General features: G+C 48.0%; 1 protein-coding gene across 1 annotated transcript in view; it reads right to left on the bottom strand.

Annotated features, from left to right (window-relative positions):
- Positions 1–20,124, bottom strand: part of RAP1GAP2 (RAP1 GTPase activating protein 2) — a 215,447-nt gene that overhangs the window by 61,240 nt on the left and 134,083 nt on the right. Inside the window, exon 5 of the mRNA XM_052658271.1 lies at positions 735–770. Coding sequence (XP_052514231.1) covers positions 735–770 — 36 coding nt within the window. The remainder of the gene's footprint in view (positions 1–734; positions 771–20,124) is intronic.

The raw sequence follows: 20,124 nt of genomic DNA, 5'->3' as shown, positions 1-20,124 counted from the left end.
TCTCCAGTGGATTAATGGAACCAAGGAGCGATCATGGGAACCTCTGATTTATAGCCAATGAGTCAAAACACGAGTGACAATCTGGATTTGGGATTGGGGTTGAAGTCAGAGGAGGGTGGTCTTGTGGGACTGACCCCTTGACCTGTGAGATCTCCGGGGAGACTGTGTCAGAACTGGGTGAAACTGTAGGGCACCCAGCTGGTGTTGCTGAATTGCTTAGTGTGGGAAAATGGCCACGTGGTTGGCATCAGAGTGGGGCGAGAACAGTGCTGTGAGTAGACAGAAAACAGGAATCAGAGGCTCAGAAAAGGACAGGAACCAGTGCTGGCGAGTGTTAGGAGCAGGATCTGAACTCAGGTCTGTCTCCTACTTGGCTGCTCTGCCTCCCAGACATGCGATGACTCCTCGAAGAAGGGGCTTCCTTTCTGACCCATTCCAGGAACGACGGACCCTCTCAAACCCTCCCCACATCGGTCTGCCCTGCTGGCAGGTTCTGTTTACCTTCTCTCCATCCTTCAGGCAGGAGCCGTCCCAGAACCCTGAGTGCTGTTCACGTGGAGGTGGCCTCAGGTGGCCCGGGCCCCTCAGAACTGCGTGCTCTCTTCTCTGCCCTCCCTCCAAGGGCCGGAGTTTCGCCCGAGGGGCTTCTCCTGGCATTGTGTCCTGAGGTCGCTGCGGCACTCCCACCCGGGCCTTGCCCCGCCCCACCCCATCCCCACACTGAGGATGCTCACCTGCATTTTCTCCAGCATCTCGAAGAACTCCGCTGACTGAAAGACACAAACAGGGCAGAGAGACAAAGACAGGGAGTCAGCCAGGAGGTAGAGAGAAAACGTCTCCCTGCTGACTGTCTGGAAGCTCAACCCCGGCTTCCCCAGGGACAAAATTCATTTGGATCAAGAGAGAAGATAATTTGATTTCGCCTTTGCAGGGCTGGAAAGGCCAGAACACCCCATAGAACAAGACGGGGAACAAAGCGCACCCAGGCTGGCATGTGGCCCTGAAGAGAACAGTTTCTCAGTCTCTGTCAAGAGGGAGGGGCCCCTGGGAAAAGCCGAGGTTTCCCCAACGCCTGGAGATTCACCCTCCAGCAGCATTCGTGTTTCAGATGCTTTCAACCCAACAGTGGGGCCAAGATGTCCCACACAAATAGATTTCCAAGTTTCGTGGCAACACACAGCCCCTTCTGTCTCCTCACAAAAGTCTCACTTAGAATTCCAGCATACAAAACCAGTTAAAGCATGCCGCCCTGGCCAAGACAGTTGTGGAAGCTTGAGCCCTGGTGGGTCACCTCTGCCTGTCCCTGTCCGCTGTCCCCAAGGGACATTTTGGGAACCCGAGAACGTGAGAGCAAAGCCTGAAAACTGCAGCCTCCAGGAGCCTGGATGGGTTATTTTTAAAATCATAAACTATGTAAGTCCAAAATTTTAACCTACTTTGGTGCCAACTTTATAAACTCCAGATAAGACCAAAAAGAGAAAAAGAAGGTGGAATGGAAGGGTGAGGGGCTGAAAGCTGTACCCTAACAAAACACAGGCAGAGGTTCCACCAAAAGAGTCCCCACTTCCCATTCTGTGAAAAGAGCTCTACTTTCTTCTACGTGTTGGTAAGCCCCGAGTTAATCAGCGCTCAGAATGGACTGTCCCCAGATGAATAGGGAACAAAAGACAACAGTGAAAAGGAAACATGTCCTTGTCGCTTCTCCACATAGAGGTAGGGCATCCATCCTCCCTTCCTCTGCAGGCACCCACAGGCCAGAACTGCCTGATGTCCCCGTCAGCCTCCACATTCTCAGAAGAGAACCACAATGGAAGGACCCTTGTGGAGTCATGGGCAGAAACCTGGCCCTGCTTCAGACTCCAAGTGACCTCTCCCAAGCTAAAATTGGCCCATCAGAGGCAAAGAGTTTCCAACCTCTGCGAAGTTCTGGTTTCAGGGTCTGGAAACACGACATGTGAATGTTCAGGGTTGAGGACAAGCTTTGGGCACCCACATCAAGCACCTTTGACCAGAAGCAGCCATCAAACATCCAGCTCTCAAATCTACCCTTCCCATTTGCTCTGTGGATTCTTACCAACTCCAGTCTTCAGGATACCGAGAATAATAAAGAACTCACAGAGGGACTTTCCTGGTGGTCAAGGGGTTAAGAATCCGCCTCCCAATGCAGGCGAGGCATGTTGGATCCCTGGCAGGTGAACTAAGATCCCACATGCTGCAAAGCAGCTAAGCCCGTGCAGTGCAATTACTGAGCCTACACAGCACAATTACTGAGCCTGCACAGCACAATTACTGAGCCTGCACAGCACAACTAGAAAGAAGCCCTCAAGGTGCAACAGAAGACCCGCATGACACACCTATGGCCTGATACAGCCAAATAAATAATTTAAAAAAAATAACTTATACAAATTAGTAAGGATAGAAAGAGGATAAGAAGATAGAAACAAACAATCAACATTTTAAATACACAGACCTCTGACCCAACAATTCCTCTTCTAGAACATATACACACTGACACATGAACACAAAGATAGACACAATAAAATGGTCATTGAAGCATTGTTTGTAACAGCAAAAAAAAAGAAAAGTGGAAACAACTTAAATATCTATCTACAGGAAACTGATCAGAATAAGCTACACAGAATAAAATACAAATCCTATGGGAAGCCATATGTCAATAATTTAGATAACTTACATGAAATGGGAACTTCTGTGGTGGCTCAGACAGTAAAGGATCTGCCTGCATTGCGGGGGACCCAGGTTCAATTCCTGGGTTGAGAAGATCCTCTGGAGAAGGGAAGGGCAACCCATTTCAGTATTCTTGCCTGGAGAATTCATGGACAGAGGAGCCCATGGGGTCACAAACAGTGGGACACAACTAAGCGACTAATACGAACACAGATGAAATGGACAGTTCCCAGCAACCACAGACTACCGAAACTGACTCAGGAAGAAACAGAAGATCTAAAAAGACCTACAATTAATAATAGAGGTTGGATCAGTAATCAAAAACCTACCCACAAAGAAAAGCCCAGGTCCAGATGGCTTCAGTTGTAAATTCTACCCCTTAAAGGAGAAGTAATACTAATTCCTCCCAAACTCTTCCAGGAATAGAAGAGGGAACACTTCCCAACTTATTTCATGAGGCTAGTACTACGCTGACACCAAAATTAACATCACAAGAAAAGAAAACTACAGGCCAATCCAGCTTATGAAAATAAATGCAAAAACTCTCAACAAAATTCTAGCAAACTGAGTCCAGCAACATAAAAAGAACTACCATTTCAGTAATCCCACTCCTAGGTATATATCCCCAAGAGAAGTGAAAACACACGTCCACTCAAACACTTGTACACACAATGTTCACAGCAGCAATATTCGTAATACCTCCCAAAGTGGAAACAACCCAAATGTCCATCAACTGTTGAATAAACAGATTATAGTATATCTATACACTAGAATAGTATCCAACCATTAATAAAAAGAATGAAGTATTGGCGCATGCTACAACATGGATAAACCTTGAAAACACTACGCTAAGTGAATGGACACAGACATAAAGGGCTGCATATTACGTGATCCCATTAATATAAAATGCCCAGAATAGGCAAATCTATAGAGACAGAATGTAAATTTGTGGTTGCTTAGGGCCCAGAGAAATGGAGGATTTGGAAGCTAAAGGAAATAAGGTTTCTATTGGAGCTGATGAAAAATGTTCTAAAATTGACTGTGGTAATGGTTACACAATTCTGTAAATATACTAAAAACCATTAAACTGTACACTTTAAATAAAACTGCTCAATTATTCGGAAAGAAATCTGAGGACTTCCCTGGTGGTCCAGTGGTTAAGAATCTGCTTTCCAATGCAGGGGACTCAGGTTCGATTCCTGGTTGGGGAACTAAGATCCCGCATGCCTCGGGGCAACGAAGCCGACACACCACAACTACAGAGCCCATGCCTCAACTAGAGAGAAGCCTGCCTGCCACAGCGAAAGATCCTGAATGCTGCAACTAAGGTCGCATGCAGCCAGAAATTAGTATGTTTTGAAAAGAAAGCAGTAGTTCCATATTGCTGACATAAGATGCTCTCCAAGATCTATTAAATATAGGGGGGCGGGGGTGCAGTTCAGAACATCACAGAGAATATGACCCCATTTTAGTAAAAACAAAACCTAAAATTATTTATAGGTATGTATATAAATGCATAGAAAATAATACAGAAGAATATACCTCACACTGTCAAAAAGTTATTATAACAAGAAGGGGAGAGAGTAGGGAAGGGAGTTCTGCTTTATACACGGGATGCTTCACAAGCATGCAGACCTACATTACTTGCCTAGTTCAATTTCAAAGAAATAAGTTTTGTAAGGGAAACAAAAATATGCAAAGGACTCAATTTGCTCAAGGAGAAATACAAAATGACGAATGAAACATGCCCAGCCTCCCTAGTTATTAAAGTAATTAAGATAAGAAGAAGATAACATCTTTCACCTATCAGATTGGCCAAGATTAAAAAGAAAATTCAGTGCTGGCAAGGACTATAGATAAGTGTGTGCCTGGTACTTTCTGAAAGGCAATTTGGTACAATGTGTCCAAAGTCTGAAAAACGTTCAGCTATTTTGGTCCATAAACCTACCGTAAGGAATTTACGCTAAAGCAATATTTGGGCAACTACACAAAAATATTGTATACAAGGATATCTGTAGAAACATTGTTTATGGGTTAAAAAAAGTGGAAATAATTGAAGTGCATATCAATAAGGGGAAAGTAAATAATACACGGAAGTATGCCCATACAATAAAATAACGCTAAAAGGAGATCTGTATTGGTTATGCTGGTGTGAAGATTCATGTCATATTGCTCAGTGAGAAAAGTACGGATCAGAACAATATGGTCCCTTTTAAATTATTATTTACTTATTTATTTTTGGCCATACTGGGGCTTCACTGCTGAGTGCGGGCTTTCTCTGCTTGCAGCCAGTGGGGCCTATTCTCTAGTTGTGGTGCTCAGGCGTCTCACTGCAGTGGATTCTCTGGTTAGGGAGCACAGGCTCCAGGGCACACAGGCTCAGGAGTTGCAGCTCATGGGCTCCAGAGTGTGGGCTCAGCAGTTGTGGCACATGGGCTTAACTGCTCTGAGGTACATGGAATCTTCTCAGACCAAGGATTGAACCCATGTCCCCTGCATTAGCAGACGGATTGTTAACCACTGGACCACCCAGGGAAGTCCTGATCCTTTTTTTTTTTTCAACATATATATCTTCCTGTGGATGTACATATCACTCTTGAAGGATATTTGCCAAGTTGAGTTATAGGTTAAGGATAAATTTTTCCTTTTTGCTTTTCAGTATTTTTTCAATTTTTTACAACAATTATAAATCATTTCTGTAATTAATCAACTGCAAAGACTTCAACACCTAATCAGAGGCTCTAGCATGCCTCTCTTCCCTTCCCCAACTCCTCTACAGTATGCCCCATCCGGCACTTTCACAAGTTTTACAGCCTTTTGTGCCCACAGAAAGCCCCTGAATTCAGGCCAATTAATTTCCAGATCTAATCATGACCCTGTGTGTTGTAGATAAAGAAACTCTCTTGAATCACCCCCACATCCAACTTACCCATTGGTATCTATATAATCTGGCAACCAAAAAACCCTTAGGTGTGTTCTTACACAATGCTCTTGTGCTAGTCAATCAATTAACCCCACATGATTAAACACTGGTCACTGGAAGTACTGGGGAAGGGCCCCCTCCCAGGTGGCTCAGTGGCAAAGAACCTGCCTGCCATGCAGGAGACTCCGGTTCAATCTCTGGGTCGGGAAGATCCCCTGGAGGAGGAAATGGCAACCCATGCCGGTATTCGTGCCTGGGAAATCCCATGGACAGAGGAGCCTGGCAATCTACACTCCATGGAGTCTCAAAAGAGTCAGACATGACTTTGCAACTACACAACAACAGATCTTAAAAATTATGAGACAAAACTATGCAGAGTGATGCTGCAGGTGACCAGTGGTTCAGAGCAGGCAGGCAGCACTGCTTGCTGGGAGGTGAGAATATTAGCTCAGTACTGCTATGTAACAAACTACTCCCAAAACTTAGTGCCTCACAACAGTGTCCATGGGTCAGGAGTTAGCTGCTTCACTGGGCAGTTCTGGCTCAGGGTTTCTCAGGCAGTTGCATTCAGGATGTCAGCAGAGGCTGAAGGCTTGATTGTGGCCAGGGGATCTGCTTCTAAGATGGTTTAGTCACAAAGCTGTCAGCAGGAGGGCCCAGCTCCCATCACACGGACGTCTCCTTTGGGTGCTTGAGTGTCCTTACAACATGGCGGCTGATCCTCCCCCACCCCAACCCACCCAGAGCAAGACAGCCAAGAGAGAAAGCACAAAGTACCTTTACACCTATTCCTTATTCTAGTCCTTATTTTTATCTTATTTTATCCTTATTCTTTATCCTATTCCTTATTCTTTATGGGGTTTTTTAATATTTATCTTTTTATCTGGATGCTTTGGGTCTTAGTTGCAGCATGCAGGAACTTGCTCGCAGCATGTGGGATCTTTTGTTGCCGCACTCAGACTTCACTCTAGCTGTGGTGCACAGGCTCCAGAGCACACAGGCTCAGAAGCTGCAGCCTGTGGCCTTAGTTGCCCTGTGGCAGGTAGGATCTTAGTTTCCTGACCAGGGATGGAACCCGTGTCCCCTGCACTGAAAGGCGGATTCTTAGCCAATGAACCACCAGGGAAGTCCCTGTCCTATTCTTTAGAAGCAAGTGTCCATGACCAGCCTGCACTCGAAGGGACAGGAATGAGGACACTTCTCTCTACAGGAGAGAAGTGTCAAAGAATTTGAGGTCATGTTTTTAAATGACCACATCAAGGAAGGCTTATTGTAAGGCTTCTGGTTGTAAATGCAACCAGACCTTAAAAGATAAAAAGGAATCACTTGATAGAGAAGGAGTGTGTGTTAGTTGGTCAGTCCTGTCCAACTCTTTGTGACCCCATGGACTGTAGCCCACCAGGCTCCTCTTGTCCATGGGGATTCTCCAGGCAAGAATACTGGAGTGGGTTGCCATTTCCTTCTCTGGGAGGAGGGGGCGGGGGGGAATCTTTCCAACCCAGGGGTTGGACCCGGATCTCTTGCATCGCAGGTGGATGCTTTACCGTCTGAGCTACTAGGGAAGCCCAACAGCGAGGGTGAGGAGGGCGTTACAGGCAGCAGTAACAGTGAGGGCAAAGGTGAAGCGTGTGGATCAACTCGGCTGCCCGAGGCCTCTGGGTCAACATCCTGAAGTTCAGACTGAAAAGGAGGGTGCAGGCCTGAGAGACTCTGAATGCCAGGAATGTGGGCTTAATCTGGAAGGTCCTGGAAAGCTTCTGAGGTTTGCGTATGGCAGAAAGATAGTCCTCCCTTAGTATCTGTGGGGGACTGGTTCCAGCATCCCTGAGGATACTGAAATCCAAAGATGCTCCAGGCCCTTAAAGAAAATGGCACAGGGACTTCCCCTGGTGGTCGACTAGTTAAGAATTCGCCTTCCAATGCAACAGACATAGGTTCAATCCCTGGTCCGGGAGGAATCCACATGCCCCGGGGCAGTTAACCCTGTGTACCACGACTACTGAGCCCGTACCCCCCACAGCCCATGCTCCAAAAAGATAAAAGAAGCCAGTGCAATGAAAAGCCGGTGCGCCACCCCTGGAGAGTGGCCCCTCCTCGCCACAACTAGAGAAAGCCATGAAACACTGAAGACCCAGTGCAGCCAGAACCAAATAAATGAATAAAGAAAAGCTTTTTAAGAAAAGAAAATGACAGCACACAGGCGCCCCCTTTTCCCACAGGTTCCACCAGCTGGGGATCAAAATCAAAATCTTTGGTTGAATCTGTGGATGCAGAACCCATGGATACAGAGGGTCAGTTCAACAGGAGGCGTAGAATCCAGTGGTCAAATCCAGGTCTGGAGAGTGGCCAGCATCCTACTGATCGGTTTGTGTGGCACAAGGCCTGTGATTCAACCTCTCTTACTTCCCTCACCTGAAAGCGGAATCAGCCCCTGCCTTTCAGGGCTCACGTGAAGATGAAGTAAGAACATGAACAAGAAGAACCAGACCCTGGTCCATGGCTTTTGTTATTGTTCAATCGCTAAGTCATGTCTTACTCTTTATGACCCCATGGACTGCAGCACACCAGGCTACCCTGTCCTTCACTATCTCCTGGAGTTTTCTCACGTTCATGTCCATTGAGTCGGTGATGCTGTCTGACCGTCTCATCCTCTGCTGCCTGCTTCTCCTCCTGCTTTCAATCTTTCCCAGATCAGGGTCTTTTCCAATGAATGGGCTCTTCGTAACAGGTGGCCAAAGTGTTGGAGCTTCAGCTTCAGCACCAGTCCTTCCAATGAATATTCAGGGCTGATTTCCTTCAGGATTGACTGGTTTGATCTCCTTGCTGTCCAAGGGACTCTCAAGAGTCTTCTCCAGCACCACAGTTCAAAAGCACCAACTCTTCAGTGCTCAGCCTTCTTTACAGTCCAACTCTCACATCCATACATGACTACTGGAAAAACAGCAACTTGTATAAGGAATTCTGAGAAACTTCACTCTGGAAATAAACTCTGTCCTGCTGGGACAGAGTAGGTAGTTAGGTAGTTAGCATTTTCCTTTTATTTTTATGAAAATTTTTATTTATTTAATTTTTGGCCTCGCTGTGCAGCATGCCAGATCTTAGGCCCCAACCAAGGATCAAACCCATGTCCCCTGCAGTGGAAGCAAACAATCTTAACCACTGGAACACCGGGGAAGTCCCAGCTTCTCCTGATTAAGCTTTTCTTGACTTCGTCCGTCTTCCCGGAGGCAGTGTTTCGATCACTGCTAAAAACGGGTCTACTTCCTGAATGAAGATGCTCCATGGCCTCAGGCCTGGCACAGATGGTGAGATGAAAGGGCTGTGACTCAGCCTCAGTCCTGAGTAGCACACAGGGTGGACAACTGCGGCGTGGACAGTGTCCAGGAGCAGAAATCGGCCAGTGGCAACTTGGCCTGGGCTGACCTGGCCCCACTTCATGGTGACTTGTTGAACTTTCCAGTGGAATGGTGCCAGCCTTGGCAAAGAGCAAGCCTCCTTTTCCACCCAGAAGCAAGGTGACTCAGGCCAGCCTGGGACAGCAGTTCCAGTCCCACCCTTGTCCACACCCCCTGAGACTGCTTCATGCAGCCAAGGGCACGCAGCAGGCATGCAATAAATGCTCACTGACTCACTGGCAACATCCCACAGGCCCTTCAGGACAGAATGAAGCCCTGCCAGAAGCATCCTTCAGAAGGGGACCCCCTCCATCAGTTAGCAAGAAATGTAGTTCAGCTTCCTCACCAGTAGCAGCGGCCCAGCTGTCTAACTTATTATTAGCAATAGCCATCACCACCCAAATCTGAGCAGAGGCCAGCTTTCCCCCTGGGCTCTGCTTTAACAGCCAGGCGAGTAGTCCATGAAATAATCACCGAGAGCCAGCGCCCAGCTAAGGAATCCATAGGCTGGGCCCCAAGGCTCTGTCCAGGTTCAAGCCATGTCCTCCCACCTCCCCTTATAGAAACTACCCAAACTTCCTTTAGAAGGACAAAGCGAGTCCTTGCGGGGAGAGGGTCAGAGGAGGTCCGAGGTAAGAGGGGCAGGAGAGAACAGGAACTGCAAGGCCAGTCTTGAGGAATCTTCCCGGCACCCCTCCTTGTTCACTCTGCTGCCAGCTCCCTGCCCAGGTGGTGAAGAAGCAGAGGCAATGGAAGAAATTCAGTACAGGAGGGCCACCGCCCCATCTCAGCACCCTGGCCCCTCCCTGGGGATAGGAGCAGCCTGGCCTACCTCCCTCTGGTCCACAGCAGCTCTACACGTGGACGCGGCCTTTCCCAGCAGATGGGCGGCCACCTGTTCTTTCCTCGTTACAGCATCGCAGCTCGGAGGCCCCCACCAGCACATCCCCCCTTCTTTCCTCCTCCTCTCTGAACCTCGCTGGAGATGTAACACCCACCGCCATCCATCTGCTGCCCACCAGATCCCTGCTGGGGGTCCTGCCCTAGCTTTGGGCTCCTCTGTTCCCCTCTTGCAGGCAGGCTGTGTTTGTGTGTGAGCAGCCTTCCTACACTCTTGCCCAGGAGGTACCACCCACCCACTGCTCACACACAGGACGAGGTTGTGTGAGCGCCTGAGCCTTGCAACAGGGCTCAGAACTGCGCCGACTCACAGGGCTGTGGTTGGATAACATGAGCCAGTCTGCAGCACTGGGACAGCACCCAACGCAGGACTCATTCCATGCACGGCAGCAGCGACTGTCTCCTGATCCAGCCTCAAGGCAGGACGTGCATGAGGAGGCCAAGTCATATTAACAGCAACCAGAAGGGCTAAAACCAGACAAGGATGGGAGACAAGGTGTCTTCCAGCCCACAGGGGTCCCACAAAAACGGGATGGAGATGAGGTCGGGGGTGGGGGAGAAAACGGGTCTGAGCAGGTTTCTCATCCCACAAGGAAGGAAGACATCACTAAAGAAAAGGATTCCTGCAGAATTTCATAGAGATTTTTGGAAACTTGGGGATCTGGGAGCCCAGAGCACACATCCTGTTGGGAACCAGATCAGATGTGTCCCAGGGCTGCCCAACCACACCACACACTGAGCTGTCCTGCCTCAGCTGCTGGCTCAGAGGCCCCTATCTGCAGGACAGCAGGATGAGGGCCAGCTGGACGCCAGCCTGGCTGCTGAAACCTGAAGAGGAAAGCAAAGGATGGCCCACTAGAACAGAAAGCCCTCGAGGGCAGGGCTCTGATTGTTTTGTTCACTGCTATATCCCTGGGTTTACAGCTGCCTGGCACAGAGGAGATGCTCAGGAAACATTTCCTGAGTGAATGACTCAAAACCCTGCCCTGCAAGATGATAATGAAATGGGCAGGGGAGACTGACTGTAAGTGACTGGAGCTATCTCCTCGGGATGGCTACAGTCAGGACAGGACAGGCCAATGCATGTGCTCCTAAGCGCTGTCTCTTCTCTGACCACAGACTGCATCCCTCACCCTGGACAGCCAACAGGTGTCCCCAGTAAGTTCCATCCAGACACAGGTCCCATTTCAATCAATCTTCCTACCCTCCTCTCCCCTATGCACACTTCATGCTTCTCCTTCCCTGCTTTGGTCTCCCTTCCCACCATCTCACACTGAACACAGCTCCTTGGCTGCTGGAGTTCTGCAGAGGTACAGCTTCAACTATGTCAAGTTGGGCCAGGAGCCTGCAAGGCTCTATTACCTATGGCAATGGTGATACAATGGAACCATGTGAAGGACCTGTTAAAACCTAGGTTCCTGCCATCACCACTCCCCCCCACCACCACCACCACACTGCCACCAAGAGAATCTGCATTTCTAACACACTCCCAGGTAATACCAATACTCCTGACCAGACACCACACTGTGAGAACCACTGACCTACGGAATTATCATGTTTAATGCAGACGGGGTGTGAAAGGGACCAAACTGGCCAGAGCAGAGATAAGACAGGGAAAAGGGTGGGAGGATGGCTGGCTTTTATAAGACATCTTCAAAATTAGGCAGATTCATATTTAAATCTATGAAAGAGGATCTGAATTTGCAAATGACTACAAGTACCAGGCAAGTAACATTAAAAAATGAAGAGATAACAAGAGATTGGATCAGTAATCCAAAACCTCCCAACAGAGAAAAGTCCAGGGTCAGATGGCTTCATGGTAAATTCCAGCAAACGTTTAAAGAAGAATTAGCACCAATCCTTCATAAACTCTTCCAGAAAAAGCAAATAGGAAGGAACACTACTTAACTCATTCTATAGGCCAGCATTACCAAAACCATACAAAGAAACCACAAGGAAATAAAACTACAGACAAATATCCCTGATGGACACAGATGTAAAAATTCTCAACAAAATACTAGCTCATCAAACCCAACAGCATGTTACACACTGTGTCCAGGTGGGATTTATCCCAGGAATGCAAGGTTGGTTCAACATAAGGAAATCAATCAGTGTAATATACCACATTAATGGAATTAGGGGGAAAAAAACACAAAATCATCTCGATGCAGAAAGAGCATCTGACAAAATCTAATGCCCTTTCTTTTTGAAAAAAAACACTCAGAAAACTAGGAATACAAAGGAACTTCCTCAACATGATGAGGGCTTTTTTTTTAATCCATGGCTAACATCATGCTCAATGATACTGAAAGCATACTGCAAGCTTTCACCTTGAGATCAGGAACAAAGAAGGATGCCCACTTTCTCCACTACTATTGAGTGTACTGAAAGTTCTGTGCTGAACAATTAGACAAGAGAAAGAAATGAAAAAGGAAAAATAAAACTATATTTGCAGGTGACATGATCCAATATGGGAAACCCAAAGAATCCACAAAAACACTACTAGAGCTAATAAAGAAAATCAGAAAAATTGCAGAGTGCAAGATCAGCACACAAAAGTCATTTGTACTTCTATACATCAGCAATGAACAATCTGAAGAGAAAATTAAGAAAACAACTCCATTTACAAGAGTATCAAAAAAATAATATAAAATACCTAGAATAATTTAACCAAGGAAGTAAGGGATTCAAGCACTGAAAACTAAAAGACATTGATGAAAGAAATTAAAGAAGACTTAAATAAATGATATGGCATTCCTTGTTCATGGGTTGGAAGAATCAGTATTGTCAAGATGGCAATAACCACCCAAAGTGATCAACAGATTCAATCCAATCCCTATCAAAATTAAAGTTGGATTTCTTTGCAGAAATTGACAAGCTGTTCCTAAAATTGATGCGGAAACTCAAGGAACTCAGAATAGCCAAAACATTCTTGGGAAAAAACTCACAATTCCCTATTTCAAAACTTACTACAAGGCTACAGTGATCAAAACAGTGTACTACTGGCATAAGGATAAACGATGGAATAAAATTTAGAGCCCAGAGATAAATCCATGCATTTATGGCCAATTGACTCTTGACGAAGTCAAGACTGATAGAGAAAGAACAGTCTTTTCAACAAATGGTGCTAGAAAAACTAGATACCCACATGCAAAATGAACAAAATTGGACACCTGTACACCAAACCACATCCAGAAAGCAAAAACTTAAATCTAAGAGCTAAAACTGTAAAAACTCTTAGAAGAAAACATAGGGTTAAATTTTCATGATCTTAGATTTGGTAACGTATTCTTAGACATGCCACCAACAAAAAAGGAAACATAAATTATTGAACATAAAAATTTTTAACTTTTGTGCTTTAATGGACATTATCAAGAAAGTAAAAAGACAACCAACAGAATGGGAGAAAATATTTGTAAGGAACACATCTGTATCCAGAATACATGGGCTTTCCTGGTAGCTCAGCAGTAGAGAACTGTCCTACAATGGAGGAGACACAGGAGATGCTGGTTCGATCCCTGGGTCAGGAAGACCCCCTGGAGGAGGGCATGACAGCTCAATCCAGTATTCTTGCCTGGAGAATCCCATGGCAGAGGAGCCTGGTGGCCTTCAGTTCATCGGGTTGCAGAGAGTCAAACACGACTGAAGCCACGGAGAAGCACATAAGCGTGCACACCCAGAATATATAAAGAACTCTGATAACTTAACAAAAAGACAAGCAACCCTGTTTTAAAATAGGAAAAGGACTTGGATAGACATTTCTCCAAAGAAGATATACAAATGGACAATAGGAAAATGAAACAAATACTCCACATCATTAAGCTGTGGGCATGTGTGTGCTAAGTCCCTTCAGTCGAGTTGTGCGGAAATGCAAATCAAAACCACAATGAGATACCATTCTCACACCCACTAGGATGGCAATAGTCAAAAAATAGAAAATAACAGGTGCTGGCGAGCATGTGAAAAATTGGAACCTTCATACATTGCTGGTGGGAATGTAAAATGGCACAGCTGCTGTGGAAAACAGTTTGGCAGGTCCTCAGTAAGTTAAACATAGAGTTGCCATATGACCCAGCAATTCCACTCCGAGGTAGGTACCCAAAGAACTGAAAACAAGTGCTCACACAAATACTTGCACACGAATGTTGTTCATTCGTACACTGAAGAGTTGCACTATTTACACTTGCCGAAAGGTAGAAACAACCCAAATGTCCATCAACAACTGGACAGATTAACAAATTGTGGTGCATCTGCACGACAGAATATCATTCAGCCAGGAAAAGAAACGAAGTGCTGATACAAGCTACAAGGTGAATAAGCCTCAGAAAAGCATCCCAAGTGAAAGGTGCCAGGCACAAAAGGTCCCATACTGTATGACTCCATTTCTACAAAATACCTGAAATAGGCAAATCAATCCATGGAGAGAGAAAGCAGATGAATGACTGCCAGGGGCTGGAACTGGGCTGGGGGTGCGGGGAGCAATGGAGAGCAATAGCCAAATGGGGTTTCATTTGGAGGTGACAGAAAGAGTTTAGAACTAGACAGAGATGATGGTTGCAAAGTACTGTAAATATACTAAATGGCAATGAATCATTCACTGTAAATGATTAATTTTATGTTGTGTAAATTTTCCCTCAATGAAAATAAGAGTTGGGAGAGTGAAACAATGGTAATGGAAGAGTACACATCCCTTGCAAAAGGGGCAACCGCCGCTCCTCTCTGCCAGGCTGCAGGCAGGGATGCCAGCTAACGTTACCAGAGTTCTCAACATTTCAAGGTGAGCCAGAAATCCCAATTTGTACGTAAACTCCCAGCTTTTAGACATTGATAACCAATTCAAATATTCTCTACATGGACCAAACAAAATGTTTCTATGAGCCAAGTCAGTCCACAAGACACAATTTCCAGGCTCTGCTCTGTATAACAAGGAGCCACTGAATGTTTCTAAGCTGGAAAATGAGAAGATATAAGAAAAATTTGGGGAGTCCCAAGATATTCTCTGTTGGGTACACGTGATATGCCAGGTACTGATCAGGCGCATTACAAATGCTATCCTGTCAGTCCAGGGAAGGAGGGTTAGAGGGGTGGAAGGCTTTGAGTGATTACGCAACTTGCCCAAACTGAACATATTCAGTAAAGGCAGAAGCCAGATTCAGGTTCAGATCTATCTGGGTGTGAGAACTCCACATCTCACCATGTGCCTGACAGACATCTCAGACTGAACTAGGCCCAACAGAACACTCAGAAACTGTTTGTTTTTTTTTTTTAATCATTAACTCTTCCCCTCAAAAGCTTTCCTCCACCCTAGCCAGTCTTCCCCATTGTCCACCCACCCTGACAAAATCCCCAGGATCATCACTGATTTCTTTCATTTTCCTCATTCTCCATACCCAATAGGCCTGCAGAGTGAAAGTGTTGCTCAGTCATGTCCAACTCTTTGCAACCCCATGGACTGTAGCCTGCCAGGCTTCTCTGTCCATGGAATTCTCCAGACAAGAATACTGGAGTGGGGTCCCTTCTCCAGGGGATCATCCCGACCCAGGGATCAAACCCGGATCTCCTGCATTGCAGGCAGATACTTTATGAGCCACCAGGGAAGCCCCAGTAGGGCTGCAAGTCCAAGGTCAAAATATCTCCCAAGTCTGAGCACTTCTCAACAGCACCCCTACTCCCATCATCTCTCACTGCCCCTGATCAGGACCACGAAGCAGCCTCCTCAGCAGTCCCCGGCTTCCACAGCAGCACCTCCCTAACCAACCCAACCCACTCAGACATCAGCCACACAGTCTTTCTAGAAGATAAATCAGATGGCACCCATCTCCCTCCAGTGTACCACTCCATACCCTGCCAAGGTCCAGGGGTGTCAGGACATTTCGGTTTGTAACAAGGTCACCAGGCTCACACCCTGCCCCCTGTTCTGGGGCTACTGGTGGCTCAGCCTGAGATTGGGGGACTTCTCGACCAACCCTCAAACAAGTATGCTATCACTCCTCACACTCCCTAAATAGTCACAGTCCAGCAAGGGAAAGAAAGGAAAGAACTCAGCCCACCCACCTCCCTCCCCCGACCTCCCGCCTGCTACAGATAGGTGTGAATGAGAAGACAGCAGTCCTGACTCCATGTTCAGCAGGAGGGGCACAAGGCCTGGCAGAGCTGAAAGAGGGGGGTGCCCACAGAGCCTCCAGGGACAATCTGACTTGGCAGGAAGGGACCTTGACTCCCAGGCCAGGGGGAAACGTCACACACACCACTCCCAAGTGTCACCCTAACAGACCCAAGGCCCTGTGACAGGACACGGGCCCCTGCCAGGGCCTTCCCGGGCACACAGCACAGAGCTGGCCTGCCAGCTCCGAGTGTCTGGAGCCAGGCGGAAGGAAGGCAGCTGCAGTGTCCCTCCCTCTCCCGCCCTGGCACCCCACCTGGCACAGCCTGCAGGTGGATGAGAGTCCCCTCAGGCCCTCACCCGGCATCAGGAAGCCTTGACAGAGGAGCACAGAAGTGAGCTCTACCCAGTCTCACACCAGGACCCCCACCTCACACCTCCATGTCAAGGGGGAAAGGCTCTGGTCCCTGACTCTACCCCACACCCCCTCTTCAGCACTAATCCCCTCTGTCCCAGGTCTCTCCTTCCCCAAGTGACAGTGGCCTCCGCACCCCACCAGGGCTCCCTGCCAGGTGACAGCAGGAGTGCTCGTCTGGCTCCTCCCTTGACCAGGCCACTCTGGGCAGCCGCTGTGGACAGGCACAGCCCCCCAACCCGGGCACACTCACCAAAATGTTCTTTAAGAAATCCATCATCTTCCACCAGTGCCTTCCCCTGCGAGTTGAGGGGGGCCCTGACTGTCTGCCTGAGCAACACTGTAGCGGTGGCTGCTAGCACCCCAGCTGCTGCTGCTGCTGCTGACGTTGAACAACTTCCTTAAGATCAAACAAGGAACTGCAGGACTTGGGTGTCCGCCCGGAGCTGTCATTCCACATTGACTGGACCTGACCTCTGACCCCTCCGTCACCGCTGCTGTTTTTCTGGGAAACCCAGAGCTGGTGGAGCCACCGCATAGCGTATATAGTAAGAGCGAGAGCTCCCCCCCAACGGGAGAGGCGTAGTAGGTTGTCAGGGGAGACTCATTTGGGAGTGTTGGAAGCATTACTGTCCCTCCAGCCTTAATCTTTTTGTTTAATTTTATTTATTTACTAATTTATTTAGGCTGTGCTGGGTCTTCACTGCTGCACAGATTTTTCTCTAGTTGCCGTGCCTGGGCTTCTCATTGCATGGGGCTTCTCTCGTTGTGGATCATGGCCCCTAGGGCGTGAGGGCTTCAGCAGTTGTGGCACACGGGCTCTAGAGTGCAGGCTCAGCAGCTGCAGAGAGCACAGGCTCTAGGCTGCACAGGCGTCACTAGTTACAGCTCCGGGCTCTAGAGCAGAGGCTCAATAGCTGTGGTGCACGAGCTTAGCTGCCCCATGGCATGTGGGATCTCCCCCGACCTGGGGCTGAACCTGTGTCTCCTGCATAGGTGGGCCGATTCTTTATCACTGAGCCACCAGGGAAGCCCTCTTCCACCTGCATCTGGAGTGATTTCTCAGTGCTGCTGGCCTGCGATGTATGACGGGAGGCAGGACTGGGGCATAGGATGCTGTGGGACTCAGGGCAGGCCCCACTGGCTTGGGACCTCAATTTTCCCACCTGCGAACTGAGAAGCCCTATGTATAAGAAGAACAAAAATGAAGTAGAAAGAAAGCAGGTGCCAGTATCTTATAGGCATTCACATGGTCCCCATAGAGCCCCAAATCTCCTACTCAAAGATTTGAAGAAACAGCTAAAGACGTGGTTCCTTTGCAGGTGGGTCTAGCAGGAGGGAGGGCATCCGTGGTGGCTAGTCGGTAAAGAATCTGCCTGCCGATGCAGGAGACTCAGGTTCGATCAGACGTGACTTAGTAACTAAAACATCCCCACCTGGTAGGAGGGAACAGAGGCACAGTGAATGGCTTTCTTTCACCAAACACTCTAGGTTTTGTTTTTTCAATCATTGTAAGGTATTACTTTGGTTTAATTTTTTTTTTAATGTGCCTTAAAAAAGAGAGCAGTCTTCACGTCTTGTGGCTATCCCACAAGAAAAATAAAAAACAAGTAAAGTAAATGGCTTGAGATGACTTGTACTGCATCTACAGTCCAAGGCCCAGAGGCACCAAGTGCTGTGCTGTTAACAGAGTAAGAAACCAGGCCCCAGAGCTCAGTCCAGGGCTCACCTGTGTCTCGGAGTCTCCTCCAACACTAATAAACACATCACATTTCACATCCATCCATAGTCCTTGGTCCCATTCCAGCTTTGGAAGAAAAGTAATGTCCCAGCTCAAAAGGAAGGGAATGAATTTTTAAATCCCTCAAAAAAAAAAGAAAAAAAGAAAGGCAGCATGGTGTGGAAGAGATAGCCCCTAGACTTTGTGCATAGCTGACAAGGCTTTTACCTGAAGTTCTTCTTCTTACAAGCTGTGCAGGCTGGTTGCTCAGCCTCTGAGCCTCAGTTTCCACATCTGTAAGATGGACAAAATCTGACCCGCTTTGCACAGTGGCTGTAGAGTAGGGTGCGATACACATACTTCGTCCAGGGCGAGTGAGGCACAAACAGCCTCAGTAAATGGCCACTATGAAGATCTTCATTCCTTCCCCCAGTGCTCACTCCTCATGCCCTGGCTCCCAGAGACAGTGTGAAAAGTACCCCACCACCCGCTCAGCCCTACCCAGAAGCTGATCGTTTTTTATTTTTTGGCATGCCATGTAGCATGTGGCATGTTAGTTCCCTGACCAGGGATCAAACCCGTGCCCCCTACATCAGAAGCACAGTATTAACCACTGGACCACAAGGGAAGTCCCCAGGAAGCCCATCCTACCTCTGCTTCCCCTCCTCGAGCCCAGCCTGCCACCAAACACACAGCCCACACACTCTGTCCAATGCAGTCCCATCCTACGCTGGCTCGAGCCCAGAAACCCCAATAGCATCCACGGGAGATCAGAAAGGCCAGGATATGTCCCCAGGGACTGGGAGAGGACACAGCTCAATCGAGGTCAGAGAAGGTCTTGGCATGTGTCCATCCCTGGGGGCATCAAGTGACAATGAAGGTCAGGGAACGCGGGGAGGGGACAGGGTTCTAGGAGGTGAACCAGGCCATCTCACACATCTGGAGGCATCACGTGCCAGAGGAAACCCTGGCCGCGGAGAAGGCTGGCAGTGTTCTTTCAAACTCTTATAAACCTGACAGAGAAGTCCATGTCAGGAGAAAGGAGTGGTCAAGCTCTCCACCCTCCCTGTCCCTAAAGGGGCCCCACTGGGCTGTCCCTATTGAGCCCTTCTCTCCTGCCCCTGGAGAAAAATCCTGGATGAGGCTCCTGTGTCCTCAACAACCTCCCACACCTGCTTCTGGCTCATCTGCATTCCTTCTCTGGGCCCGTGAGTCAGTACCAGGGCCCCACTACTGCCCCACCCTGCAGCCAGGCTGTCCAGGACATGCCACATCCAGAATACTTCTGCCACCCACTCAGCCACAGCATACCAGGACCCAGTGCAGGAAGCCTTGTGGTCCCAAGCCTCTGCCTAGGTGCAGAAATGCATTCAGAGGCAGCAAGGAAGGAAAGAGACAAGCAACGACTTACTGATCCCCTCTGGGCCTGGCACTGACTCAGGGCTGTGGACCCTGGAAGATCAGCCTCAGTTCCTCTCCTTCTTTCTACCCACTCCCCTTGACATGGTTGACTCCTACTTGTCCTTCAGGCCTTAGTTTGGAGATCACTTCCTCCAGGAAGCCTTCTGAGCATCCACCCCTCCCCCAAGTAGTACTTCCATAAGCATCCAGCATGTGCCCTATTGGGTCACTTATCTCTGCATTCTAATTTTTCATTTAATTATCTGTTTCCCCCCTTCATCTGTTAACCTCAGCACCTGGCACATAGGTGCTCAATAAATATTTGATGAATGAAGGACCAAGTAAAAGAACTGACTTCCATCTAGTGACTAAGATAATCACAGTAGTAAATAATCAGAACCCGATAAGAGTGGAGCAGTCATGATGGTGAGCCGATGCCTGCACGGACCCGCAGAGGAGTGGACATTGTCTGTGCTGCAAAGGAGCTGTGGTTGTTGTTTAGCTGCTAAGTTGTGTCTGACTCTTTGCGACCCCATGGACTGTAGCCTGCAAGGCTCCTCTGTCCATGGGATTCTCCAGGTA

This window comes from Budorcas taxicolor, chromosome 19, assembly GCF_023091745.1.
Source record: "Budorcas taxicolor isolate Tak-1 chromosome 19, Takin1.1, whole genome shotgun sequence".
Classification (NCBI taxonomy): Eukaryota; Metazoa; Chordata; class Mammalia; order Artiodactyla; family Bovidae; genus Budorcas; species Budorcas taxicolor.
The sequence above is the reverse complement of the archived record's forward strand: the minus strand, read 5'-3'. Positions and strand labels throughout refer to the sequence as shown.